The sequence below is a fragment of the Cinclus cinclus genome, chromosome 5, assembly GCF_963662255.1.
Source record: "Cinclus cinclus chromosome 5, bCinCin1.1, whole genome shotgun sequence".
Classification (NCBI taxonomy): Eukaryota; Metazoa; Chordata; class Aves; order Passeriformes; family Cinclidae; genus Cinclus; species Cinclus cinclus.
In genome coordinates this window covers 16,691,665-16,711,961 of record NC_085050.1, presented here as the reverse complement: position 1 = coordinate 16,711,961, position 20,297 = coordinate 16,691,665, and the positions used below count along the sequence as shown (strand labels likewise).

The window sequence follows — 20,297 nt, the reverse complement described above, 5'->3', positions numbered from 1 at the left end:
ATGGCAGGATACCAGTGCCACGGTCTGCTGCACAGGAGCTGCTGGGTTGGCACTTACAATCTGCAAGTTAGTTGACAAGTGATTTCCTGGTTAAACTTAATACCTGCTCTCCATGTATTTGAAAAGTAGTAGCTTTTCTGCATTTTTATGCACGTGTCTGTGTGTGCTTCTATCCAATACACAGGGGGCACTGTCATAACTGGTCTGGGAGGATAGGATTGGCCCTGCAGGTTTTGAATAGATAACTTCAGACTATTGAGGGAACAGGACTTAAAGTTGATGTCTGAGAGAAAAATAATAATGAGATCGAAAAGAAAGTATGTGAATGTGGATATACAATAAAACCACACTGATATTATACTGAACGTCTTAATATGCTGTAAGGAAATAAAATCTCTGCAGGGTAGGTAACAGATAAATATTGAGGGGCAAAGGAAGGGAGAGAGAGATCAGTAGATACATATAAATTCCTAGACAGAGATCAGTTATAGTAATGACACTATAATATCTTCCTATATAAATTGGCTCCTATAGCAGATTGTAGAATATCTCTCTGGATCCAACTGAATCAGATTAATTTGTCTCAATTCTAGGCACTAATATAAGCACCTAAAAATAGAAGCGGAATGGTCCATGTGTTTCCTGTATACTCTTCTGATAAAGCATATCAATCGATGTCAGGTAAAAAAAGCCTGCAAGAGGAGTTCCCCATGTCTAGTGAATCCAGGACAACCAAAGGCAACTTAACTAGAAATAGAAGCCCCTACTAAATGTCAAGACTTCAGAGGTATAGATGTAGGACTTCTCTTTGCTATCCCTCTTCACTGCCTTTCATATAATCCTCTGTAGAGAAAACTCTGGTGCTTACTTTCCTTTAAAGTATTTGAGATGAAAAGGGCTAAATTTCTGGATGTACACTGATTTTTTTTTTTTTCATGGTGTCTTCAGCTGTTATGTTTTAATTGGAAATAAGGTAGCTTAAAAACCACAGTTACTGTTGTGGCACTTGTGAATAACTTTCTGGGTAAGTTACTTTCAGCTGCATGACCTGAGCAATATAGCCCTAGACAATAAAAGGAATCAGAGAATCACAGATTTGCTTGATTTGATAGACCTTTAAAATCATGTAGGCCAGTCCTCCTGCACAAGACGAGGTTACTCAAAGTCCCATCCAACCTGAACAGTCCCAGGGATCGGGCATGGAATAGATAGAGAAATCGAACAGAATTAATAGAAAGTTTGTCTGAAGTTGCTGTGTGAGTGACACATCCTTATTCCTTGCATGTTTCTATGTAAACTCTTCATCTGCACAGGTAACCAAATATATTTAGAGTCAGTCTCAGAAACCTTGACCATGTCAAACATATATTTTCCTTACTGAAAGTATTCTATAAACCAGAAGTTGAACTGAGTATTAAATATTTCTTATTTGAGAACCAAGCAGTAAAAAAGGCACATTCAGTAATTTTCTCTGTAATCTCCTCAATAATAAAGTGTTATATTAAGAATGTTGTATCAGATGAAAATGTTGAATAAGACTATCACTGTAGATACACATTGTTATTCCATTTTGACATCGTGTGCTATTTCATTTCTGCCAGCATGAAAGAAGCAACATTATAGTGTCCTAGGAATGAAAACAGAACCACGTGCAATAGCAATCACATGATGTGAATTCCTTAGAAATTATCAGGGAAATATTTTTTGAATAAATAATTTACTGAAATATAAATAGCCTGAGTTTGCACTTCCGTACTTTTATCAGTATGTGCTTACAAACTTTACCTAAAAATGTAAAATCTTGTTGTAGCATTGGTATTAAATGTATTTTAGCATTCCTATTGAAAAAAGCATGCAAATGAACACTTACTTGTATGCTGTAGTCTAGTAAGTCTAAACTTAAAACCATCATTCCCTAGATATGTGCATATGCTAGTACACTAGGGTAGGACTATGCTTAATGGTTTTGAAAAAGAAAAAACATGCTAAATAGTTTTTAAATAGTTGGGCAGGCTATAATGTGGAATTTATGTAGGGAAATGCATGTGCATAATTTTTACAGATATCAATTATTTGAAAAGTTTGCTTTTTGCAATGTTTTTACCATTTTTTCTTTAATGAATAATGAAAGGTTCAAAGCATATCTCCTGTGACATTTACTTTTAAAAATGTCTTTACTATTTAGCTATAAGAAATCTACTAATTAATGATATCAGTAAGAATATTTTATTTAGTACATTAATGAGGGATTGTGAACTTGTTCTGGTTTTCAGCTGACATGAAATTTCATTTCTGTGAAAAAAATAGTGCCCCTAACTTTGAAGAAACCAAAGAACTAAAATAACTAATGCCATGGAAATAGTTGTTTAGAAATAGATAAAAATAGAAATAGTAAAAATAGATTTTCACACATTTTCCTGTGTATTTTAAAGTGTAGATTTTTTTTTTCCAGCCTGGTAGCTAAAAGTGTGAAGAAAAAAATTAAAAACCTACAAATTATTCATGAATGCTACAGCATTTTAGTCATAACAGTTGGTACATTTTAAAGATTATGATGATATTACGTTTTTATTATTTTTACCTGTAAGACACTGGAGAAGTCAAATGTGAAGAATGTTACACTGAACATTTTCATTAACATCATCAGCCTGTTGCAGTCTTCTACACTCTCACTGAATCATTTAAACACAATAAAAATATTTACTACTAAGGATATACCAAATATTGTGTTCAGCACATTGTCTGGCCTTTATCTCTAGCCTCGCATTTATTATGTGTATTCATTTAGCTTCCAGAAAAGCTTGTAGATATTCCTCTTGGTAGCCAGATGTTTTACAAATGGGTGCTTAGAGAACTCATTTCAAGCTAAGTCTTTTTCTGTCTAAAATCAAAACACATTTAAATTCAATGTAACCATTGGAATATAAAATACAAGTGAGCTTTCAACAATATTTATTCTCAGGTTGATATTTTTTTGCCAGTTTAGTCTAAATACCTAGTGTTGAGTTGCAGTTAACAAAAAAAAAAATCATCTGGATCACACTGAGATCATCTTCCCAAGACAAGTGCTAAAAGCAACGTATCATTCACAGGAGAAAGGACAAAGACCTAAATTTTGTGAAGATTTTTCCTAGTAGTTTATATATCATTCAATATCTCTTTAAAGGTTGTTTAATTTTTGGTTAGCTGAACTGTATCTTCTGATACCAAATCTTTCCCAAGCAGCTGAAAGTTATTATTACTGCATTATAGCAGAACAGAAATATGTGAAACTGTAGGCATAATACTACTTTAATCAATTATTCTAATACTGTATGCTTATTAATATTGAACCAAATAAAACTTTATTCTAGGAATAAAGAGTCCCAAATTCTAATGAAATCAGATATGTACTTTCAGCATTGCAGAAGTGACAATTAGGCATGTTGTATTGTTTTATTTCTACAGTTTGTAACAAATTAAAATAAGGCAGTAATTTCATTAAATCTGTTTGGAGTACTACATAAGTTATGTTTAATGCTGGCAGTACTTAGAAGTGGACACACACATTCATAGTTTTGATCACAAGTGACTGGCACCCTATTGTAAGTCCCTTTAGCTGTTTTATTGAACTTTCACATTTAAAACTCTACCTAGGAAAAAGTGCATTGCTAATTCTCATTGTTTTAGGGCTACACTCAACTGTAAACCTTGAATTTGCATATCCACATTCTTACTTACCTAAAGAAGAAGTCACTAAAACCACCATGTTCCCCACTTAGGCTGCTCACCCTCAATAATTTTTCTCCTAAAAATCAGTTGTACAATATTCAAAGTAAGATCTGCTGCTGGATGTGCAACATCAATTTCACATGCTTTCCAAAGGACAACTTCACAATAAAATCCCAGTCTGATGCAGTGAATTCACATCCCTTTACTGAAGGAAAATGTTCAGCTTTTTGGAGTCACTAAAATTTTATAAAATTGTTTCCTTTGGTCAAAGTGTTTCATAAACATAAAAATAATACTGAATGTATCATGCATGCTCTTGCAGGACGTTGGCTTCCCAGTATATTGCTATTACTACTCATGAGATAATATGCAGGCTACTGGATCATCACTGCTCTTCACTATTCTTTGCAGCCACAGAAGCAGATGATAGACACCCTTTTCCTATGAGTTCAAAATGGACTCATCATTTGTCATTCAAACTGCAAAAACAAGTCTAAGAGAATGTCCTTCCCTTTTCCCTTTTCCCTTCTTTCTCCTTTTCCCCCTTTGCCTTTTCCCTTTTCCCTTTCCCCTTTTCTTTTTTCTTCCCTGTCTTTTTGAAAGGGTTAAGTATTTCTACCTCTTGTATTTCTTATTGAAGTTTCGTTCTCTCTCTCTCGTATTCTGCAGACACTGTAGAAGATGAAATGGAAATGGCCACAGTACGACATAGACCTGAAGCTCTTGAACTGCTGGAAGCACAGAGTAAATTCACAAAGAAGGAACTTCAGATTTTATACAGAGGTTTCAAGAATGTAAGCATTTCCTTTTTGAATTTGCAATCTGTGTATGGGATGTGCCACTGCAATCTCAGCTGTGTAAGAGTGACTAGCAGTGCAGCTCAGGAGATTCAGTAGCCAAGTACTGCATGTCTGATCACATGAGGAAACAATCACTTGGAAACAATTGGTCTAAAGTCATTAAACTATTTAATGAACAAAAGATGCAGACAAAATAGAAAGCATCAAGGAGAGAATAATTATAACTTAGTATAGTAGGATTTTGTGCAAAGACAAAGTGAAAATTGTGTTGAGGTTGTTTGTCTAAGGATGCAATAAAGTAACAGTCCTGAAGAATCTGGTCAGTAAGAAGAAAGATTTTGATTTTTGTATTCACGGAAGTCACAAGAGGTAATTGGCTTCAATTGCAGTATATTACTTTTTTAATTGGTGAACAGCTGTAGATAACTTCATCAGTTCTCACTAGTTCTACAAATCTATAAACTTCTTAGATCCCTTTATTAAGAGTAATTGTGATTTTTTTTTTTTTTTCTGATAATGTATAGGGGCAGGTCCAATATTTTATTTGGCAGGGATCCCAACTGAGGACCCCAGTGTGTGGATGTAGTCAGACTCATTTTCCAGGGTGTACAGCTGCCCTGTAGTGCTGGGCTTGGCTTTGATTTGTGAGGCATGCATGGCTAGTACAGCAAAGTAATAAGATTCAAAAATATGTTAGCTAGTAAGTAGTAATGAAGTCTGATTTCTTAAAATACAGACTTTTTCTCTATTTATTTTACTATCTTTCATCTGATTAGAAAATATGGGGAATATTGTATGCAGTTAACATTGGATAGAAAATATTAAGGAATATTATGTTTAAAAATTAATAGTAGAAAATTTTTAATCATCACTATGTAATGTTACTCTATAATTTCAGCTGTAAGTATTGCAACTGTGCAGATACTATATCTCCTGCTAAGATGAAGCTAAAGATTAATTTAATTTATCACCTTGTAGTTTAGGGGTTTTTTCACCCTTCTTGGGTAAAAAGAGATGACCTCTTGCCCATGGTATTTACTACTCAGATGAATTAATAAAAACACAATGAAGCACCATTATGGAATCAGAGAGGTTATCTTCAGTATCTTGTACAAAAGTGTAAATTTTGCTGAATTCTTAGCTCTCCTGCATTCTGTAAAGAAAGCAAGACATGCAAAGGGATGTTTTAAACATACGTTTTTATCAAAAGCTTGCAATGCAAGCAAGACAGAGTTACTTAATGTGTCCTGTCTGTATCATCCTCAGTTTCAGAAAGTATATAATGTTGGCATGTTAGTGATTAACAGTGATTGTTCTTAAAAGCTTTTCATTTCCTCAGGGTTCCAGAGAACATTCCCCTGCTAATGACAGTATTCTCCAGGCATTGCAAATCATGATCTAATGTCCCTAATTATCTAAGGCAAAAAGGTACAAAGTATAGTGGATAAAATAAGCCTTTTGTCTGTTTCTCCATGAATAATTATTTCTAGAGTTCCACAAAGTAAGAACCTTGATATTTCTTTGCATAAAATGAAGTATGGAGAGAGAATAGGTTATAAGGAAGTGTTTTGAATTGATACCTTTTTTAGCATTTTCTGAAAAGAGTAATTCCAGCTCTTCATATGCTTTTCTCTTCCAAGATGTAAGTTCTACTTACATGAAAGGAATGTTGATGGTAAGACATGGTAATACATCTTTATCCATATGTTTTATTTCCTTATTAGTATGTGATAATGCATGACATGTATGTATAACATATTTTTTACTAGAAAGAGGTAATGGGCATGAACTTTAGTGTTTTTGTGTATAATATCATTGCAAAATTACCAATTACAATCTATTATGCTGTAAAGCATACCCAGGGCTAGCACTCTTATAAAGATAAATCAGTTTAAAGTAGTATTGTTTAGCCCAAGCATTAGATTTCCGAAATGGGTGATTTCAAACTTTGTTCAGTTGGAGTCTGTTTCATTTCTCATACTAATGGTTTCTACTGCAATATACGGTGCTAGATCACAGTACTTATATCACTTCAGAGAACTGGTAGGACAGATCTACCTGAGGCCTATGAGCAGCTTGTCTATGCTGATTAGTTCACCTTTTCTGTCACACATCTGCCTTTTATTGAATATATCTTGAGTGGCTTTGGTGATCCACAATGGCATTGCAATGTCTCCCATGGCCTGTGCTTGGACTGTCTCCCACTACAGAGCTCCATCATCCTCTTCTGCCTGCCTTCTCACATTGTGATCCAGCCTTGTGCTATCCTGCCAAAATTATCACACCTGTGTGCTTCATGCATCTGCTTTGTGTACCAACATCTCCTGGGTGTCACCCAGCTGGACTCTGACTTTGCTTTGTTGGCCATGAGCCAGCAAATGTGTCTCTCTATGCAGATAAGGCAGTTCTGCTTTAGGTAAGGCATTTCCAGCAGGTCGAGGGAGCCCTGGGAGGCCACACCACTCCTTCACTCAGCATCTGAAGTACTGGGCCTGTTCTGGGCTCTCCAGTAAAGCAGAAGCATGGACATACTGGAGAGAGTCCAGCAAAGGGTCACAAACATGTCTAAGGGACTGAAGCACCTCTCCTGTGGGGAAAAGCTGGGAGAGCTGATACCGATCAGTCTGGAGAAGAGAAAGCTTAGCAGAAATCTTACCAGCATATACAAATACCTGAAGGGAGAGTAAAGATGGAGGCAGGCTCTTTCAGTAGTGCCCAGTGCCAGGACCAGAGGCAGTAGGCACAAAGTGAAACACAGGATGTTCCCTCTGTACATCAGGAAACTTTTTTACTGTGACGGTGACCAGCTACCAGCACAAATTGCCCACTGGGTTTGTATCATCTTCCTACTTGAAGATATCCAAAAAATAGTTCTCTGGACATGGTCCTGGGGATGCTCTGCAGGTGGGCCTGCAAATGCAGGGGTCTGCAACCAGATATCTCCAGAGATCCCTTCCAACCCCAGCCATTCTCTGAGTCTGTGATATTCTGTTTAATCATACCACTAAGAAGGAAACTACTGATTTATGATTTAATGAAACACACAGGCACACATATTTAACACGATGTCATAAAAATCTCTGTTCTTTATACTTTTCACCTGATATTTGCCTGTCTTACTGTCTCTTCTATAATTCAAGTAAATACAAGATAAATTAAAGCATGAACTTAAGTTACTGCAGTTCTGCTGATGTTGTGGCCCTGTTGGATGGAATTAGCAGCATCCTACAGTGCATTAGTACTAATTGAAAAGCTTCTGTCTATAGAATCTCATTCTGACTTACTTATTTCCCTGAATTCTGTCGAGTTTTAGGGTGTCTGTTCTGAGATAGGGATGAACAGAACTTTTCACAGCTTACCTGCAGTTATTTTTTATTTCTGACTTCAAATTGCTTTCATGTAGTTCTGACTGACTTCAGATGAGAAAGCAGTAAAATGCACCTGCATTTCTGTAGTGTTGATGATCACAAAGTTTTATTTACTATTATCAGTTTGATTGCAAATTGCATGCAAAATCACAGAAGGAGCACAGGGTCTCACACGGCATCTTTGTGTGTATGTAAACACCTGAAAGCTTTAAAAAGTCTCAGATTGCATTGTAGTGGAGCTGATGCTCTGAGTAGGCAAGAGGTAGAGTATAAGTGCAGGAAATGCTCAAAGATGATTGAAATGCCTTTGGAACAATGGATGCTTTGGTAGAACTCAAAGTCAACGTTTGAAATGAAGGGGGATGTACACTAAAGAAAACAAGGTGGTGCGATAAGCACCTTCAGATGACCTAACAACTATTATATGAAAAATTGTCAAGGGAGAACTTCTGTCTATATTATGTAATTTAGCCATTTTTAAGCTTCAGTACTGTCCTTGAAAAATGAGCTTAATATAAGGCCTAACCCTTCTCAGGCTGAAAAGGTTGTCCCCAGTACTCTGGCTTTGCAATATTCCTGTGCTGTTGTTGATGAATTGTTACTCAGCTGCCATCACAGTGGGACATTTCCAATTTGTATTTGGCTTCCTGTCATCCCATTTCTTGTAAATTGAAATTGTGATTGCTGCAGTCATTAACCTTTCAAACCAATGGCTCTGTGGCAGTCCTAGTACAAGTGGTACTTCACAATAAATTGTACAGACTATCAAGCATGGACTCAACATGTGGTCTTTCTTTCTCTTTTGTCCATTGATATATCTCTCCCAGTTTTAAAAATGTCCATTTAAAAATACCTAGATAATGCTTTTGCTGCATAAAAGATGCTGTAGTGCTAATCTTTAATGTTAGTAATATTTTGATTTTGGCTAATTATTCTTGTTAAATTTTTTTGTAGAGCTCTGTGTTAGGAAACTCACAGATTTTTCCAGAAAACCTTTTTTTCATGAACCTTTATTTTACTTGGCTGTATGTCAGAGAAAATGTAAATTTAAGTCCCAAATGCATGAAAATGTCTGTGGACTCATACTAGAGCTTTAAATAGGCAGCTCCAGACTTTTAATATTTATTGAGAAAATGGCACTTCTAAGACACTTTTCTTCCCTTTTGCAAATGATACAAAGAATGATAGTAAGAGAATAAATCTGGTAATGTTACAGCACAAAGATCGGTTCCCTCATCACACTAGCCATCTATGTGCATAAGTTGAAATATGCTCATTTATTCACAGATTTTTTTTTATTTCAGTTATGATTTGATGGAAGCATTGTATGTTGCATTAGTGAGTCTCACAGAAAGTTTAATGGAAGCTAGTTTTTTAGGTGATAAAGATCATTTATTGATTGTCTAAAGCATTTGAGATTCGTGTTTCAACATTTTCCCATTTAATTAAAGTTTTAAAAAAACAAACAAAAAATTATAAATTTTGTGAAAGTAATTGAGATTTAGAAGAGCAGAATTGAGTTGGTGCATGGAATACAAATAATTTTCACTGTATAGATAATTTTTTTACTCCTGAAGTTTTTTTGTTTAATGATTAAGATGAAAGTTGGGTATGTAATGGGCATTTTGCGGGATATGGACTAACTTGTGCAAAAACTGAAACATCTCAATGTAACTTCGAGTACCGAAGTTAAAAGTTTTCAGAATGATTTAACTTTTCTTAAATATTTGTATGCATGGTATTCTATAAACACTATATACATTTCTTTTTTTCACTGCAATTAGAACCTACTTGGTAAGAAATAAGGTATGAGAAACGTATCTCAGTGTCCTACACATGGATGCCTTTTACTTTTATGGCTATGCTATTTGCACAGCCTCTGACCTATGGCTCACAGAGATGTACAGCTCTGTATTTCACTTCTGTCTTTCAAATGTAGCTTCTAAGATAATCAGTGTTTAGAAATTAATTAGTACAAATTGAAATCTTATACTGACAAGGGACATAGACATTTGACTATTAAAGAGACTAAAAAGTGGGCATTGTAAAGTGCTAAAATACCTCTGTGATGATCCAAAGCAGAGATTTTGAAACTCCATTGCATTTTCCTCGCTTTCTTACTTAACCTTTTCCACCTGTTCTAAAGAATGACCAGGGACAATGACAACATAATCCTCTTAGTTTATATCTCTGAAACATTGTATGTTATGAAACAGAGGCTTTCATGTTACAAGAAGTAATATTTTAGCTTGGATCATCTTTCTCTGAATTGGCCATGTCACCTATCTCACAGAGACAATAGGATGTCTTCGCTTTGTTGTGATCACATTCAATTCTATACTGAGCCTGTATGTTTGTATTGCAATGAGTAAATACAGATTCAGGATTAGTACAGACCAGAACAGAGAGGAAAAACCCCAAACTGGACATGAGTGGAAATGGCACTAATGAAAGAGTATTTTGCCCCTGACATCAGTCCTCCAAAGCTTGTTCTTGTAGGTGAACTAGCTTAGAGCTTAAAATATCCTTTTCAACCCCCCATGTGGAGCCCTAGGACAGCAAGGAAGATTTTTAATTTGACCAGCAGTCGGTGCAGTTGCTTTTCCTCAAGATTTCGTAACTGTACAAGTCTTGGGGCTTCCCAGCATGCAGTCTTAGCAAGATCCTTCTAGGTGCAGGATTTCTGACCCAACAGAAGAGAGCCTAGAAGAAAAATACAGATCAGTTAAAGGTTCCTACCTGGTTTTCTTGGCTAACATGAATCAATACTAAAACCATTTGAGCTATATCCCTCTGTGACTCTGAATATCCAACAGGCAATGCTCTACTGGGCATCAGGGCATGAGATATTCCCATTGTGCTGAAAGCTTTTGCAGAGGTGCTTAGCCCTCTGCACAAAGCAGTGTTTGAACACCAGTGTTGTGGTTGTACAAAGGTTGTACATTCAAAGAAGTACCAACAACTTGTTTTTTCAGATAGACATAGTGATGACAGCTGAACAGGTTGTGCCTCATGAATATAATCCTGCTGAACTTAGAGCATAGAAATGCCAATAAAATGGAAAAAAAGTAAATGGCAGTTCTAAGTCTTACCAGAAAATCAGATAGCAGTAATTCACACTGAAAATTAACATTTCCCCATGTTAGAAAACTCATGTGACTTGTTTGTCTTAATAAACTACACAATAGACAACAGCATAATGAAGCTCAAGCAAGTAAACCTAGATGCTAGATAACTGTGTGCTGACAATAGACATCTTCTTCTCTCTAGGGTTTCAGTAGACATGTATAATGCACAGAGCTCAAATCTCCCTTTTTTAAAGTCGAGTTCTTGTTTTCCTGTTGTGCCTCAGATCAATTGTTTTCTCAACTTTAGATGACTGAAGAACAAATTTAAAATAAACAGCCCTTGCCAAGGAAGACTTTCGTTATTATTTTACAAAAGCTCTGGCATTCATTTGCTAGGGACTTAGAGGGAACTCTTCCATATTTCAAACAAGGCTTTGTGAAAATCTTTTAAGAAACTGAGCAATAAATAAGTCTTACATTCATCATATATTTCCTTCAAATGTTAGTAAGGTGACTTGAAGCATTTCAAAAATTTTTCAAGTAAAATAATTTGGAAGTATACTTGGACAGACCTAGAGTATAGCTGTCAGTCGTCACAAATTTACTGATCTTATTGTGTTCAGCAGAGATATTTGTTTTAATTAATCTCACAGTTACTGGCAGAGATTGAAACTTTTTGAAAGTTGATAGCCAACTCAGTCCCTACACTTCTATTCATCTCATGCCTTGCACAGAGATACTTCACATTGTGCTCACTAGGGTAAAAATGTCATCTAGCTTATCAAGGACTGTTTTCATGATAGTGGCTGCTTGCTCATGAATTATCTCTGAAAAAGGTAGATGCCAAATCTCTAATTAAGAAACACACAAAAAACCTGTGATTTTAAGTACCCAATAGTAATAGTAGTCCAGAGCACCAAATGCCTCTAATGTTCTTCATCAACATTAGATTTTGGTGGAATTTTATTGTTCTGTGTGCTTGTGAGCCCCTCCTACTAGGAATTGGCAGCACCCTCCCCTGTGCTCTGTTGTGCTCTCCCTGGGGCTCACAAGTGCCAGGCTGACTGCACTTGAAGCCCAGTGCAGACCTTCTGCTTTACCAGCCAGATGCTCAGTGTAACTCATCTGCTGGAAGAGCTGTTTTCTACCACATGAGCTTTAACGTGCATCAGTTTGGAATATAAATGTTTATGTACTAGAATACGAGTGGCCAAATGTCGTCTTTGGTTACAGCTCACTGCAGTTACTTTCTTGCAGCATCTGGACTAAACACTAGAGACCCTGGTATTTGAGTTTTGTGCAATGGCTAGATTTTGGTTTCTGGGTAATCACTAACATTAGAGAAGTAATGTTTGGTGCAATGCAGCTCTGATGATGCTGTAATTTTAAAATTTGGAAAAGGAGACACCTCTTACTCTCCTTTCTCTGCCCATCCCCTTTTCTTCATGAGGTGTGATGCATATTAACTGTAATAACTGCTATAAACGTTGTTTATAACACACAGCTTAACATAAAATGGTTCCGTGAGAATATTTTTCAGTTGAGACAGCAGCATTCAAAAATCCCTCTACCTGGCTTTCTTGCTACCAATTTCCATACTTTTAAAGAATTTGAGTAAAAAATCTTGTAATTCTTTATTAAATCTTGTACTAAATTGTCTCTGTTCCCCTACAATTCTGATGCAGCATGTGGACACACTTATTTTTGGATAGGGCTCCTAAGCCTGCAAAATGAGGGGAGAGGGAATAAATGTACCTTCTGGTGAAACTTCTTGATTATGCACTTAAACCATTTGGGTCCTAAGGACTTGATAGATAAATCTTATTTGTGCTGGACTCAGAGATCTGTTATGGATCCCAGGAATTTCCAAATTATTTTGGATATTTATATTTTTTTCTACTTTAAATTTCCAATCAAAGTGAACAAAATTAACAGCATACAGGTTTTGTCAGAAATAAGTGAAACAGATTATAGTCCTTTCCTTATTTCAACAGAATTAATTTCTGTTTACAGCTGTCTTTAGATCAACATCTGTGCTAAAAACAAACACTGGTAAATGTTCAAATCAAACAGCAAATCACAAGTGACAAAGCCTCAAGGTCAGGTCTTTCTGTGCCATGGAAGTTTATTACAAGTTGGGTCAACCTGCATTTACCTTTGAGTGAAAGTGTCTCACAGAGCCTGTAATCTTTAGATCAGCTGGACATTTGCACAGTTGCACTTCAGTTTTGTGAATGATTCTCATATTAGCTTTCAAGTAATGGAATTTATTCAACCCAATGAATTCCATTGTGAAATATTCTTAAAAGATCTTAGATACGGTGAGTGTCAGAGAAGAAATAGGAGCCAATAACTTAGAAGACAGCATGATTCAATAAACACAGCATGAACCTAGAAGTCTAAAGACTCCAACCTTTTGGCTCTCTGGCTGGCTTATTAACTGCCTCACACCTTTAAAAGCCTTAACTATCGCACTAAAAAGCTTTCTGGGCTGCCTGAGAGCATTATACCAGCTCTTCAGGGCCTGTGTGGGCTCCACATTGACAGCTGCCTAATTTAATGTCTCTGGTCTGACAGCCAAAACCTTTCACAGGGTCCCTGGCTATCTGAGAGATTGCTTCTCAGCCATTGATCAAAGCCTCCTCAAGCACGTCTTGGGAACAAAGTGGGGAGTACCAGTGGGGGGGCTGGTGGCTGTGGGAAACTGAACTTTCCCAGGAGCTGGAGATAGGCAAAGTTCATCCCTAGAGGAGAGAAAAATGAACACTGAATTCCGTGGTGTTGAGTGAAATGTGTAGGCAGTGTATTTGAGGCAGATACTTTACCCCTCAATGGCCAAGCTCCAAATCTGTCAAGTAGAAATCACAGTAAACTCATGCCTGAAAAAACACTGATCTAGGATTTTATGTGCACTTTATGTATTCCTAACAATTATTTACTCCATTTATGCATCTCTGACACTGTGATTAGCTTCACAGTGGCCTCACAAAAAAGAAGTGCCAAGAACAATTTTTAAAAGTGAACTCTCAGGGACTGTACGTAGCAGTATTTGTATCTGACATACTATCTACAAGCAATTACAAATACCAGAACAACAACATGATTATGATTTTTCTTTAAAATGTCAGCATTAAGCACTGTATTTAGATGCACAGGCTACCAAGTCAGTAGTCTACTTCAATGAAAATAGAAGCATAATACTACCCCTGTAAAGGAGCATAAATTATATCAGCCTTAATTCCTTACTCTGTTCTCAAAATCTGTGGTTATGGAACAAAAACAAACTTAGTGTGCCATAAATATAGCAGACTGTGCAAAAAGTTTTTATGTCCAGCAGTTTCAGCCGCAATGTATCTCCATAAGGAATGATACAACTATGAGAAACAAAATCTTTTTTTAGTCCTGAACTGAATGATAGATTATTCTTTTTAGATGTATCTGATTCTCTAGTTATCTCTTTTTATTCTTCTTGTTACCTGTTTTAACTGGAAAATGTCTCTCTGTGCTGTTCATGTTTTCATGAAAATATGCCAGCAAATATCAATCACCATTTATATAAGTTTATTTAAGTATGAAATTCCAATGATTTGACTTATGCTACAAATTTTAGATATGCTGCCAGAAGCAATGTGTCAAATATCCACATATGAGGAAAGAAAAGCTCAGAACAGTCTAAAAGATATTCATATAGTGTTATTTAGAATTTTTTTTTCTGTACTAAAAGAATTATCAGTTCATATGCCTTGCTAAACTTCAAATTCCATTCTGAGGCTTTTCTTATGTCTTTGAATTATAGGAATGATTTCTCCTTTATAAGCAGAAAGGGTACATCCTCCCTTGTCTTATGGCACTGTTTGCCCCTCCTTCTCAAAAGGATTTAGATGTATGGCCACAAAGCCCACTCTGATCCTTCCATGATCACCATGAGCTATGGAGCTCTTGTGGTCAGGTGTCTTCTCCTTACCACGGACCCACACTCTGGGGAGACCTTTGGGCGGAATAAAAGTGTCAGTGTGCCCTGCTGGGCAAGCACAGAAGTGACAGTGAGGTTTTGATACATGGGGAGGGGACCATGTCTCAGTCACTGAGTGCCAGAGTTCCTCCAGGATGAGGCACTCTGCCTTCACTGTGTGGACAGGGAAGAGACATTCCTTGCAGACCACATCTCTCTCTCACCACAGCAGCCCCATACACATCAGTGCCTCAACTGTGTCTGATTTTCCCCACTGTACTTGGTGAATCAGCTCCAACTTATGCTAATGTCAGACTCAGTTTTATAAATATTTATGCAGGTAAGCACATTTGTTCTTCTGTTTGCACTGCTGGGGCCCTTTTCCTGAGACAAAATGTTGTTAGTAGTGGAGAAAGCAAAAAACCTTTGTTAAAGGGTAAATGTATTACCATATAAAATATAAATAATGAGCAGAGTGTTTGATTTTCAGTGTCTAAACCAGTCCCCATTGAATTTTATGTTCTTTGCCATTTCGGCAAGCTGTGAGGAGGCTGAAATTCCTCAGTCTTTTCATTGTATTTAGCACTAACCAAATATTGACATGTCTGCTTTTACCACTGAACATCTTTGAAAGAAACAAAGAACAGCCACTCTGAAAAATACTGGGATAGCATGACTTAGGAGCCTTTCAGCCTGGCTATCTTTCATTCAGTCATGTGTCTCAGGAATGCAAAACTCAGTGTTCTTACTTTATTATTAAAATGAAAATTTGATTTGATGTCAGTACATAGTATCAAGATCCAGTTGGTTGACAAGCATTTAAGACAGAATATAGAATATTTTTTTGCCCCTGACATGCTGCTTTTGCTTCATAAACACCTTGAGCTAAATTCAGGCTTTTCCATTTCCAGATATGTCCATATAAAGATGGTGCAAGTCCACTAACATTTAGCAGAAGGTTGTTAGTACAGTTTATTCCCCAGTGAATCTTCTCTCTTCAAGGATACAAGGAGCATCTGGAATAAACAAAAGCACCCTCACGTAAGAAAAACAAAATAAATGCTTCCATGGTTTTAAAGAAGGGAATTGACCTACCTTAAAATATTGCTTTTAGGGACTGGTAATGTTCTCCATTCTGCTCAGGAGAATCACTTGAGTGGGTCTAACAGAGTGCACCCAAGGGTCCAGCCCTTGCTAATATCGAGCTATTCCTTCTCCTCTCACGTAGGATTGCAGCTGATTTGAAAGGACTTGGTTGAAAGAACTCACATGGGAATGTGTGAAAGGCAATTCTCTGAAGCAGTGCTCACCTGAGTACAGCTTTTCCCAAGAGGGTGAGCACCTTTTGTTTGCCCAAGTGTTTACAGCAAGCTGCACTGCTGAAGTATGGGTTCTGCTGCATTTAGTTTAATTGTAGTTCCTGCTTATTTGTCAGGTTAGGATTGTAAAATGCTGTCCTGCAGTGACAAGTAAGGGCAGAAACACTAAGCACCATTCAGATGCCAGGAACTCATCCATGAAGTTTGGGGTATGCAGCTTTTGGATGAGCTTTTAAGTTCAAATCTTTAGCTGTGCTGTTTACTGTTGTTTTACTGCCAATGCTAATAATAAGAAACTAAAAATTTCACTAGTTAGCATGCATTGCTAAACAAAGAATGGCTCTGATTAAAAGCATTTGCTGGCACCTCGCCTGCTGAGTTGTGGAAGCAGCCAAAGTGTTGATTGTTATTTACTGTGTGAAGCCACACATGCTGGATGTCAGCCAGTTCCTTTATTTCAGCTTGTTTTCCTCTGAAACTACCATAGCAAGTAGGAGGTGGAAAGAAGCTTTTGTTCACTACAGTATCCTCCAGTGGGAGGCTCAAAATGTGGTACATCTTTGCTGTGCCATAGGGAAACGTTGTATCTCTTCTAAGGTGGTGAAGTAGAAGCAAGTTTCGTGTTTTATCTGATGAAACAAAGCTTGAAAAGAGTTTTTACATATATTTCACCAATGGATGTCAGTGGAGATGCTGTCAAATTAAAACTGCCACAACATTCCTAGAAATGTAGACTGTTGCCACTGAGCTATAAAATGAGTTTACAGCTCCTGTGACAGAAATGAAAATGCAACAACCTGAGGTGTTCCCCCTGCGAGTCTTCAGCTAAAATAATCCTACTGTACTTTAAGTCAAATAGGGAAAGATGGAAAGGAAAGTTGTCCCTTTAGACCCAGGTGTTAGTGAGCTCTGTTTGGGTCTGCCTTCTTTCTTTCAAGTCCTATAAAACAGCTTAAGTTTTCCACTGGTAACCAAATAGGCACATTCATCGGAAGTTTTAAGAGTAGGGACAAAAGACTTTCTGAGGTAACTGTCCCTAACCATCCCTAATCATTTCCTAACCATTACTCTGTATGTCTTTCATCCCATACAGCTTCTATAAACACTGAAGAAAATATTTCTTTCCCACCATCACTATTAGCTGCCTAGGCTCAGAACTATGTTCAAGGATGCAAGACTAGAGAAAGTTATTTTGTACTCCAATCTATAAGGATTGATTCTGCAATAAATGAACACAATAGCAAACTGTCTTCTGTCTTAGGGAGATATTTGGACACTCTTGAAGTAAATAAATCTGATCCAAGATATAATTTTAGTTGCGCATATTTCATAATTCATCACTTTTTTTTGTTACAACTTCTTTCTATATGATGGCATGGAAGCTATTTCTAAAAATGCAAATAAAATATTTTTTTCAATAAAGAAGAAGAAGAGCTGTGAAAGTGATTTTTATAGCCCACTCCTGAGAAAACTGTCATGGGAAACCAAAAAAAAAAAAAGAAAACCAAGAACTAATTCAATTTCAATAGACAGGAGGTTAAATTAATAACTGTCCCTTTCCTGATAACACGAAATATAGAAGTTAAAATTGAAGTTTAAAAACACCAGTGGTTTTCAATATAATTGAGTTGAACATAGATTATGTATTAGAGAAAATGACTGAAAATCCATTGAACTAGAAATCATTATAAATATATATATTATAAATATATATACACCACATATTGTTATACAGAGTTGGGACAATATTCCACAGATGAAAAGCATATTAATTCTGGCCTTACATTTTTCATAAAAACTAATCTCCAGTAGTGTAATAAATAAATATTTAAATCCCTCACACCACTTTTTATTTTGAGTTTTTACAATTTCTACTCTCCAAGCATGCGCATGTGTCTTACGTGCACATACTTGTCTTACACATGTTAATATACTGGGATTCAATTCTCCTACAAAGTAGGAAAGGCTTTGAGCCCGTTTGGTACCCAGTCCTCTTGGCTGGGCACCTGATGCACATGTATTCAAAAATTTTCCTTTACTCATCTCTTCCACAGCAGTCTCTGCTCTTCTTGTCTCTGCATGTTTCTTGGTAATAACAGCAGCTCCTTCCACAGCCTGTCAGAAGAAAGTCAGGTAAGGTCTGGACTTGTTCTGTTATAGCATAGGCCTGGGCAGACCCCAAAATGATAGGTGCAAAGGTAGAATAAAAGAAATTGTCATCCTTTGTGAGTAGTTTGAGACACTGTCCTGCCAATTATCCTCCCAGTGCTTTGACAAACTGGCTTTTACAGTAGGAAAACAGAGCTCAAGAACACAGAGTTGGGTGGATAATATAAATGCCTGATCAAAGGAGCCAAAGCAGAATCTCTTCTGTAGGCACTGCAATTATCTCATACATGCACTGGTTTCCTAAAAATTTCCCCAAAGCTCCCATTTGATGTGCTGACATGTTGAATGATAAATCTGTTCAAAGGAAACTAAATGTTTCTGTCCTTCAGGTAGTTTCAAAAAGAGGTGTTTAAATGCAGGAGCCCAAATAATGACAATGCAGCAGTCCAGAAGGCACCTGTTCAAAGAAGCTGATCAGAGAAATTACTGTCTAGAATAGAATACAAAGACATGGGGGGGTTTTCCTTTTAGTTCATACTTGAAGCAACCCCTTGAAGTGTTACCAATTACACCTAATGGACAATACTTTGCTTGTATTTCCACCTCTGTGAATATGTTGCTCTCTTGGGGACATCTATGGCAAGAAAACAGTGACTCTCTTCTCCCCACATAATCTTCTGTTATTTATTCTTCTAGAAGTATTTAGAGAAAAGGAAAAGAAAAAAAGAAAAGGAGCATAACTATGGTTGTTTGTGATTTCTTAAAATTCGTACTAATGAGAAAAAGACTTCTGAACTGTCTGAGTATTCCCAGGTTATTTTTTCCAGTCTTAATTTCCAGTGCCTTGTTCAGCCACATTTCAAATATTTCAAGAGAGAGGTTTTTCTCTGAATTAGTTTTCTGAGGCTGTTTCGCAAGCTAGTGCGTGGCATCTCTTTTAAGCATATATTTTGATATTTTTTATACTACACTTGTTTTCTCTTTAATGACTTCAAAACCTTCACTCCCCCAAACACCTCATTTTGTTTGCATCATCTACTTTGAAGTCCAGCTAGATTAAGTTCACTTTTATTAGCTGCTGCAGGATTTTTACCCTGCTCTTGATGTTTCTTCTGTGTTGTCCAGTAGTGTGATCAGAACTCCAGAAATGCCACCCAACCCCTTTTCACAAGGATAATTTCTGATATAAGCCAGTATCAAAAGTGAACCCTGTATTCTAAGAGTACTTTCAGGACAGAAGATTAATCACACTCACTCTCACTTCAAAATAAATAAGCGATGAAAACTATTCCTGATGCATATAGCATGGGCAAATTTGTTTATATTTACTACAGGGAAATTAGTTACAAAATTACAAATTTATTTGTTTTTTAAATTTACAATAAATTACAAATTTATTTATTCTTGGCATGTAGCTCTAAGGTAGGTCAAAATTTCAGTTTAGCCCTGTTGGTATTTGGCAAATACCTCTTTAATTCTAAAAGTATTCTCAAGTAAAATGGATACAATACTGATGAATGAATGTATTGAATTGTAGAAATTTATTAAATGAAATAAATGAAATAATTTCATTTATTAGGGGAAGTATCTGGTGTGATTCAACAGCATGGAAGAGAAGGGGGCTGAAGGCATATTCCTAGAAGGCACATGCACATAGAGCATATAAGGACATGCAAAAAGAGAAAATATTATCAGTCAGTGATAATTAAATCAATGGACATGAACATGTATCTAAAGTGAAGCAGTATGAAAACTGAAACACAGATGAAGCATGGGATGGAAAACCTGTCATGCAAAAGTCTGTAACTAGAAGATTTTCAAAGTTGCTAAAACTCCAGCTTTATGCATAATTCAAAATTGTTTGTTATGTAGACAAAAGTCTGATCTTTGAGTTTGTTTCTTCTTCCTTCTCTTGTTCATTCTACATTTCAGTATTTCTTCATTTTTGTGTCTTCTTGGTTTGCCTCTTG

At 36.5% G+C, this 20,297-nt stretch overlaps 1 protein-coding gene across 4 annotated transcripts in view; it reads left to right on the top strand.

The window, feature by feature from the left end:
* Window positions 1-20,297, top strand: part of KCNIP4 (potassium voltage-gated channel interacting protein 4) — a 284,179-nt gene that overhangs the window by 239,605 nt on the left and 24,277 nt on the right. For 3 of the 4 annotated variants that reach the window (XM_062493421.1, XM_062493420.1, XM_062493419.1), the window contains exon 2: window positions 4,381-4,505. In XM_062493421.1, the coding sequence (XP_062349405.1) occupies window positions 4,381-4,505 (125 nt within the window). Of the gene's footprint in view, window positions 1-4,380; window positions 4,506-15,591; window positions 15,616-20,297 lie in introns of those variants that run through there. The other variant, XM_062493422.1, reaches the window with a different exon arrangement.